At 38.5% G+C, this 9,853-nt stretch overlaps 1 protein-coding gene across 4 annotated transcripts in view; it reads right to left on the bottom strand.

Annotated features, from left to right (window-relative positions):
- The window catches only part of LOC106934788 (MAM domain-containing glycosylphosphatidylinositol anchor protein 2-like), a 77,147-nt gene that overhangs the window by 62,893 nt on the left and 4,401 nt on the right, over window positions 1-9,853 (bottom strand). For 2 of the 4 annotated variants that reach the window (XM_015014907.1, XM_015014908.1), the window contains exons 2-3: window positions 6,489-6,509; window positions 2,445-2,600 (exon numbers count right to left, since the gene is read on the bottom strand). In XM_015014907.1, coding sequence (XP_014870393.1) covers window positions 2,445-2,600; window positions 6,489-6,509 — 177 coding nt within the window. The remainder of the gene's footprint in view (window positions 1-2,444; window positions 2,601-6,488; window positions 6,510-9,853) is intronic. The other 2 variants (XM_015014909.1, XM_015014910.1) reach the window with 1 other exon arrangement.

Raw genomic sequence — 9,853 nt, 5'->3', positions numbered from 1 at the left:
CAAAGTTAACCAATTTAGATATCTCTTCCTTAACACTATCTATCTATCTATCTATCTATCTATCTATCTATCTATCTATCGCAACCAGTTATCCTGTCCCTACCACAGCATGATACTGCCACCAGCATATTTCACTGTTGGGATTGTATTGGGCAGGTGATGAGCAGTGCCTGGTTTTCACCACACATACCGCTTAGAATTCATGCCAAAAAGTTAAATCTTTGTTTCATCGGGGCAGAGAATCGTATTTCTCATAGTCTGGGAGTCTTTCATGTGCTTTTTGGCAAACTCTAAGCGGGCTTTCATATTGAAGGATTATGGAGGCCACTGTGCTCTTAGGAACGTTGAGTGCTGCAGAAATTATTTTGTAACCTTGGCCAGGCATGTGCCTTGCCACAATTCTGTCACTGCGCTCCATAGGCACTTCCTTTGACCTCATGATTCTCATTTGCTCTGACATGCACTGTGACCTGTGAGGATGCCAGAGCACAAATCTGTATATTCACTTAAATAGGTTTGTGCATATCATAATTAAGTCCAGTCAGTTTAATTGAGCACAACTGGACTCCAATGAGGGAGTAGAACCATCTCAAGGAGGATCAGAAGAAATGGACAGCATGTGAATTAAATGAGTGTGACAGCAAAGGGTCTGAATACTTATGACCATGCAATGTTTCAGTTTTTCTTTTTTAATAAATTTGCATAAATGTCTACATTTCTGGTTTTTCTCTCAAGATGGGAATTATTTGTTAACAAGAAATAATATGAACTTTTTTGATTTTAGAAAATGGCTACAATGAAATAAAGAGTAAAAAGTTGGAAGGGGTCTGAATACTTTCTGTACCCACTGTATGGGCTCCAAAATGACAAAACCTCACTGTTGGATTCTGCTGTTTGAGTGTTTGTGTGAGGCCTCCTGTTCCTCCAAGGTTCTTTGCTGCTGACAATGAGAACTGCTGTCCCACAGCTGCAGGAAATTCCTCATCAAGAGCTGCTGTAGGTTCATTCAGCACCTGATAATTAACCTACACTGGTAATCTCTAGTCCCCTAAGTCATTGTGTGATTTTTTTTGTTATATGTTCTTCAATACCTGTGCCCACATTTGCCTATTTGTCCCCTGTATTTGAGGTCTACCGCCTGGTCCAAGTGGTCTGAATCATTCCTGTTACACTGCCAGTGTGTTGTTCTGTGGATATCTTTGGCATTAGGTCCACGCTGCTCAGTATCCACCTACCTCCCTACTCTCCAACGTTCTACTGTTTTGTGGCTAATTTTTGGATTACCTCCCTGGTCTCTGATCCATGCTCATCTAACCTCATTGAACAATGTACTAGCAGAACCCAACGTCTCCTTCCAAAGCTTGATCATCTAGAACTTCATTCAAGAACTTACCTGACGACCTTCCTTAACCCTTGTGCGTGTGAGGACTGAGGCAAACATAGAGGACTGTGCCAAATGGTACAAGTTTTACATGTGTGGGGTCGGTTGGACCCCATTTGTAGAGACAAGGGATATCTAACTCTGTCTCTCTTCCAAAAGCCGCTGATCCAGCTCCTGATCACATCTCTTGAATCACACATTTCCCTTCCTTGACTTTTTTATATAATACTTCATTTTGGATTTTTTTAAAATATCACAGGAAAAACTGACAGGAAAAAATCTGTTCAGGATACAGCAAAATTCAAATAATGATGCATACCTAAATTAAAATACATTTACAACGATATTACACAACAACAAAAAGACAAAAAAGACAGGATTGGGGAGGGTAAAGTGAAGGATTAAATAAAAATATATATGAATCAGAGATAAGGTGGTATTGGTTTGTACTGTGGTATTGGTTTGATTCTGCATGTACAATAAACGGTTTCCCACAACGTTGACACTGAGACCAGAAGGGATGTCCTACCACTGGAATGTTTTATTTTACTTTTAAACCATGTTTCTATCAGCATTTCTTATGCGCATTTTGAAGTATTGTGTTAGAAAAGAGTAATGGAAATATCCAAATTTGAAATGGCTTCTTTAATTTAAAAAAAAAAGATAAAAATAAGGGCTTGCTTGAGCTGGTTTTTGGCTTTTCCAAGAGTTAATGGAAAAGAGGAGATGAAAACACATTTCCCGAATAAGTTCTGATGTACTGAACACTCCATTTACTGGTGGGTGTGTGTTCTAGTCATCAACGAGAGGAAGTTCATTTGTAGCACCATTCATGGCCAAAGATAGAAACATAGACTATAATCAAGACCTTCTCTTTCCAATTCAGCTCTTCTTCAACATGATAGACCAAGTTAAGGCACCATCTCCCACTCCAGTCTCAAACAGACAAGATTTTTATGGGGTTAGGCATAAATTACTTACTAAAATAAATGGAAGTCAATACAAAGTTCTCCGTTTGGTAGAGAATCAATCTGTCTGTGTTTGTGCTTGTGTGCGTGTGTACCTTGACTTGAGCCGGTGTGGTCAGAGCTTGGTCCTGTATTCGGTGTGTATGTGGTGCCCTCTTTGGTGCCACTCTGTCTTATCCAGTCAAACTCATCTGACTTGTCTTGAGAGAAAGAGCATAACGCCTCCTCCTCAAAACTACAGTGGAACTCCCCTAAACACACACAGACATACTCAAATATGATCCTAAGCAATGAATAAACATGCTTTTTATCACCTTCCTAAAATAATGTCACTTTTTACCAAAAGTGATCCCTTTTAATTGCCAAAAAATCACTTTTGGTAAGAAAAAAAAATCTTAGGTTATTTTCATGGGAAGGTGACGTTTTTACAGGATGCATCGTTATGATAAATAATTCCCTCCTTGCACATTTCTTCTGAACCTAAGGAAATATAAAGTTCCTTATTTTTTATGGAAAGCAACTATCTAAATAACCATGTCTTATGTTAAAGTAGACTGCCCCCTAAGCTTAAAATTGGAAAAAAAAAATCAAATATTGGAGCCAGCTTAAGTGATCATGAAATAATTTGCTTGCCAAGAAAAGTTGAAAAGATGACAATACAGTTAAACTGAGATCCTAAAACACTACAATAAAGATTAGTGTAATAAAGCTTTTAACATACATTTCCTAAAGTCCTAGACTTTTCACAATGTTGATGATTGATTTAACAACATAAACCCAGTATTGTAAATTTGTTTATGAATGTGGCCAAATTGAATGTAGTTAGAATCAAACAGAGATGAATAATTTAGATAAATACATTATAAGGACCAATTCTGGAAAAAAGTAATAACCCCTTCAAAATTAAAGAATACAAAGTTGGAAAATCAGGAAGAAGGAATATTTAAGTGGATCTCAAGAAACAAAATTGTTGCTGCCGATTCCAATCACCCATGAGGGGCTGATTACTGCCAATCATCGATACCGATCACATGGATTGGCTGTTAATTTTTTTGATTTAGCTATAAATGGTACTATATGAGCTGAAAAATGGAAATATAAAATCACCTAATTTAGAAAAAAACATGCAAAAAGACTTGCAGGCACAATGCACCAAGTATTCAGTCCAAAGGACTGAGAGCAATAAAACTTGCCTCCTGGCACTGATTGGTTGTTTCTGACTGAGCAGTATAACTCTGCAGAATACAGGGAGGAGGCAGAGGAGCTCCATTTGTTTCACAGATTATCTGTCTAATTGTTAGGACATAGCAAAATTGTAATACATATGTTTCGTACTGCAGCTTTAAGCAGATGTTCAGTGTGAGAGTCTATAGTCTGGTAGCGCTCAAGTGCTGCTAGGTCTGTGAAATATTACATCTTAGAATGAAAATGACAATGATTGGCAATCACTTAGTAGCATATAGCAGCAGTTGGTGGGACCGCAGCATCTTCCACCTCTGTTTTACCTGCAGTTTGGCTGCTCTGAATGTATCTTTTTCCTGCAGAGAGCCTTGATATACCCATATTCCATCAAGTGTTTGTTATTTAAATGTCATAATAAATTTGTTGTGTTATGCATTTTGACATGCCTCACTCCCGAGGTATTTTGTTCATCACAACACACAAACTGCCCCATTCATTCTCACGAATATGCGGGTCCCGTCGCGTAGAAATGCACCGTTAAGGAGTTATCGCCAAAAAACGCGCGACAAAAAAATCGCGCTAAGTATTGTGAAAAATCAATCCGCGCAAATTGGGTATCAAAAGACACGGGAGAGCGCTCTGATCACAAATATCACATGTGGACGCTACAGGCTGCAAAGTATAAGATACAGGTGATAAAAAGATAGTGATTGCCAATCACTGATCCATATACTTTTTCATGGAAATCGGCCAATTATGGTCAGTGGCCAATCGATCGGCACACCACTAAAAATTTAAGATATCAACTAGATCAGGTCCCTAACACACATATACAGTACATACAGGGATTAACAAAATGAACAAACTGGTGCTCCATTTAGCAAACCTGCTTCACTAAAAGTTGGCTCAGTGAGCAAATCCCGGAGCGAACCACAGTGATGTGCTCTCAGTGACAAAGAGACGAGGTGAAATCTTGTTATAAATAAACAATGGTCGGACTTGACTTGCATTTCCTGGTCAGTGGCGTGAGTAGTTAGTCAGAGCAGTTCCACTTAGCATAGTGATTTTGTACCAAAACATGACAGATACCAAAAACATTTCCGTCATATTCTACCTAAGTGGCTGAATCTCAGAAATGGCAGCAAAAAAAAAAAAAGACAGAAAAACACACTCAAAAATCTATTCAAACCACTCTGGCCCCAGCTAACACTAGTGATGACAGCAACATCCATCCATCCATCCATTTTCTGAACACCCTTGTCCCTCAGTGGGGTCGCGAGGGGTGCTGGTGCTGATCTCCAGCTAACGTTCCGGGCGAGAGGCGGGGGACATCCTGGACAGGTCGCCAGTCTGTCGCAGGGCAACACAGACACACAACCATGCGCACACACACACACACACACACCTAGGGGCAATTTAGACAGACCAATTAACCTAACAGTCATGTTTTTTTTGGACTGTGGGAGGAAACCGGAGTACCCGGAGAAAACCCACGCATGCACAGGGAGAACATGCAAACTCCATGCAGAAAGACCGGGGCCGGGAATCGAACCCAGAACCTTCTTGCTGCACGGCAACAGCTCTACCAACTGCGCCACTGTGCAGCCCTGACAGCAACATGGCAGCGCAAATAAGACTGGGATCTTAGGATCCTGGGTTGTTTTCAGGTTTGTTTATTATTCTGTGTTCTTTAGTTTCTTTCTTTGATTAGATCAGTCTTGTTTCTGTTTTACTTTAGTTTAATCCTTTCTTAGTAATTCTAGTTTATTATGTTTATTTCTTGTCTCTAGCTATTCTTTGTTACTCTGGTTTAATTGTGTTGATTAGGTCTAGTCATTTTTTAGTGTTAGATCCATTTCCCAGTCCCTTGTGTACCCTCTCTCACCCCATGTGTATATTCTCCCTCTTTCTCCTCAGTCTGTCTTCTGCTCTCTCCCCTCACACCTGAAACCTGTTTCTAATCAACCAATGTTCCTTGTTCATATTCTTCAGTAGGTGTTTTCCATTCAAGTTTTAATGCTAAAAGCAGAGGGCAGCAATAATTATATAAAAAAACACATGATCTTTGAGATAACTAAAGAAATGTCTAATATTATTATATATATAATATCTATTATTGTTACAGGGGAATGTTTTAGTGATGCTATTCAGTATTTCTGCCACAAATGCTGATGACAATATATGTTGACCTGTTTTATGCAATACCAAGTATGAATTCCCATACAATTATGAGGGGATTTTAAACGGTTATTGGATCCACGGTTTCTGTAGACTATTAAAGTCTACAGAAACTGTTCAAAATTTTATGAAAACATTTAATGTAGTAGACCCATGGAGGTTATTATCTCTCACTGAGTGGTAATATTCATATTTTTCACCAGTCCATACTTCTTACTCCAGGACAGACCTCTTTCTGTTTAACTCTGAGCTGTTACCAATTGTGAACCCAAAACAATGGTTTTATCAGATCGCTGCCCAAAAAGTTGTAAAAAAAAACAAACTTTTTTACAAGTTGCCTTTGGGTGTAATGTCACTGAGAAATTCAGACTTATTAATACTCTGTTGTCAGACAAATACACGAGTATTCAAGTAATGAAGAAACCCATTGAATGGTTCTTAAGCATCAATGACACACCAGACATGGTAAAAGGTACAATTTGGGATATGCAAAAAGCTTATTAACAGATGCAGTTGATTTTGTGGGATAATTTTACTAATAAAAGAAGGGATAAATATTCCACAATTATTAATGGGATTATGGAGTTTAGACAGGTAATATTTGATCTCTTGAATATAAAGAAACAGTTTCTTCAAACAGAACTCCCTTTGCTGTGAACATAAGACCTGGGCTGATGAGCGAAATGGTTCCAGCTGTGAGAGGAGAGACCAGAAAGCAGATTGGGGAGAGTGACAGAAACAGTTACTGCAAATGCTTGTTTTTGGGGACAGATACTTACTGAGATGTGGGTTAACAGGAGCTGCAGAAGAGCAGAAAAAAGTACAATCAGACAATCTGCATAGAACCAGAAACATTCAAATTAGTTTGGGATTTATTTTTTATTTTGATCTAACATTAACTTGTTTAATCCCAATTTTATTTCCTGCAAAATAAGTGCATGCATTTCAATCCTTGGACCTCCCTAACATATAATATTTATGAATCAATGAGGCAAACTCAGGTGAAAATGTTATGATGAACAAATCTGCATCTGGGAGGACATTCTCCCTGACCTTGACCCTGTCCTTAAGCTACTTTCAGGCGTGGCATAATCTTGTAGTGCTCATTCGTGCATAGGCCACACTTTGTGGAAAAAGTCGGCTTTTGCGAGGGTTTGGAGGGAGGGGCTTTATTTTATTTGTGGGAATGACAGTGATGTAGAAGACAACATCTCGGTGTTCTTTCAGGTCTGGAAGATCTAAAACAACTGATGGTTTAAGCTGTGTGGGAACAGCAAAGTATATAGAATAAACAGGCAAACAACTGACACAGCATAGAGCTGTCTATGTATAATGCTAGGGGCAACAATTGTTGACATGCTTACATTTACTTTTCTTATGATTAAAAGATGAATGAAGGGATAACAATTTCTTGACATATCAGTATCAGACCCTTAAAAGTACATATTTACCAAATATTTTTATTTATATTTGTTTATTTAAATATTTTACTGACTTCCTCTTGTTTAGGTTTGTGACAGACATTTACCTCCAGCGTTACAGGCAGGAAGTAAAGAGGACTGGCCATGTGACCTTTCACACTAGATATGAAACTGATATTGCTTCGAGTAGACACTATTATTTTATTTTAAAACTTAAATTAGCAGCCAAAAGCCAAAACAATTATTTTAGAGTTTCCAGCCAGAAGTTAGAAAAAAATGTCTGGCAGCAATTGTTACCAGTGAGATTAAGAAAGTCAAAACCTTCATTGCAGAACTGCAGAACATAGAGTTTTGTAATGATGTTTGCATTTACTCTCAATTACTATGCTTGTATCTCTGCTGTGGCCTGCTATTAACTTTTCACTATCAGGAACATGAACAAGTTACAACATATTTAGGCCAACATTTTCAATTAATCTTGGTTTACTTAAATAAGTTAATTTAAGGTTTGGGAGCAGTGCTATGTCCAAAGCTACACCTCTAATTTTCCAAGTAGCCTATTTATACTCAGATCACCTATAATGCACATTCTGTTAAATTACTGCAACCCCACCTTCCCTTACACTCAACCATTTCACTTTATCTCCTTCATTCTTTCACCCTCTTTGCTTTTCCTTCTTGCCATCCTTCCATCTCATCCCATCAGCCTCATCCCATTTCCTTCTTTCCATTCAATAGTCATCATTCTTTCTGTCAAGTTCCATCTGGGTTGGTCCTGTGTGGGCTTTGAAAAATATATGAAACCCATTTTCTTGAAGATTGAACCCCTACTCTGAGTCTTCATCTCCCAAGCCACTGGCATTCTCCCCAGCTGACCGATTCTTTATTGTAGTTCATCCATTGCATCATCCCTTTTCTGCAATAAACCTTTAGTCTCATATCTTTGTGGTGTGGTCGTTGGTATTGAAAGTTACAAAGAGGCTTAAAGAGAAAGTTAATGTTTTGTGATGTGGGCGTCGCAAAGTGCTGTTCTCAGTCCTATGTACAAGTAGTGGCAAGATTTGAAATGATGCATATGAGTAAAGCCTGCCAATTCTGTCAGGAGGAATGAGCCAAAACTTCAGCAAACTATTGTGAGAAGCTTGGAAAGCCGGTAACACTTTATTTGAAGGGGTGTCCATATGACTGACGTGACACTGTCATAAACATAACACCTGTCATGAACATTAAGGAGTCTTTATGAATGTTTATGACAGTTGTCATAAAGTGTCATTCTGTAAATAATGACAATTTAATGCAAAGTTGGCATTTTTAGTGGACTTTCAATGCAATTTTTAGATCAACTGTTATGTCAGTCTTATGCAAACCTCTTCAAATAAAGTGTTACCGGAAAGCCAAAAGGTTTGACCCAGGTCATACAGTTTAAAAGACAGTTATCCTTGATCCAATTGTATATAAATTTTTGAATTTAATGAAAGTTACAAAAAAAAAGAGAAAAAATCACAGGAAAAGAATGTGTATGTTTTCTTTTTATTCAGTGTATGTAAATATCTGGTTTCAACTGAATGTATGATTGAATGTAATTGTTTATTTTCTGTAGCGTTCTTGAGACAACAGTTGTGAATTGGCACTATATAAGTAAACTGAATTGATTGCAAAAGAATAAAAGAGACAATAGCAAACAATAAATTTAGTGTGTCTGCTTTCATAAATATACAGCACATATGCTGATCATGCTCCTAAATACTGGCACCATGATGTCTGAATGATTTGCAGACTGTGGGTGTTGGTTTTTGTATCTATATTTAGCACATTTGAAAAGGAGTTACAAACTGACATGCAAAGATGTCTATCACTGGCAATGAAATTGATGTTGTTTAGAGTAGACATCCTACTATTTTATGGGTGTCTCCCCATAGACACATATATGTCTATGGGTAGACACACATTGTATCTATGCTATTTAGAAACATAGCTAAAATGTCAGAAGACTTTGCTTCTCAAACATTTGGAACATTTAAAGAATCTGATGCAAACACAAATATATCTTGATTTACAAGCTACTTCTGGCCTGTGAGTTTTGCTGCATTTGTGTGTGAATTTGAGACTCTCCTGACATCTCAATACACAGATGTCTCTTTTAAATGATCAGCAACCAGTCAGATAAATTTCTTGCTTCAGTCAATCATTTGAACGGTCTCCCACATTGGCTGAAACCTATGTTTCATCCAATCACATCAACCCATTCCAACAGTGCTGTAGCCATGACGAAGCACAGACAGTTTAGACCTCAGCCTGGCTTCTGACAGCGACAGAGGAGCGGTAAGTGAGATATCTATATTAACACATTTAGTTATTTATCCCCATGTTATGATTATTAATGTTGAGCGATTTAATTGTGCAACTATCAACACAAGCTAGCAATCTTGGTGAGTAAGCTGTGTTACCGAGCTATGCTAGTTCTTCTGCATGCTAACAGTGTTGGGCTAGTATCTTTCCATATAGTTGAATTTCTTGTGATTAATCCAGGGGTGTCCAAAGTCGGTCCTGGAGGGCCGGCATCCTGCATGTTTTAGTTCTCTCCCTAGTGGTTCTCTCCTCAGCAAGTCAGTGTTCTCCTTAGGCAGGGGTCCCCAAACTACGGCCCGCGGGCCGGGCCCGGCCCCCCCCGTCCTTTTGTCCGGCCCCCTGAACAAAACCCGATCTGGGCCGTCTCCCCCTAC

Source organism: Poecilia latipinna, unplaced genomic scaffold (genome assembly GCF_001443285.1).
Source record: "Poecilia latipinna isolate Pla-1442-1.1 unplaced genomic scaffold, P_latipinna-1.0 Scaffold1859, whole genome shotgun sequence".
Classification (NCBI taxonomy): domain Eukaryota; kingdom Metazoa; phylum Chordata; class Actinopteri; order Cyprinodontiformes; family Poeciliidae; genus Poecilia; species Poecilia latipinna.
Note: the sequence above shows the minus strand (reverse complement) of the source record. Positions and strands in the feature narration are given on the sequence as shown.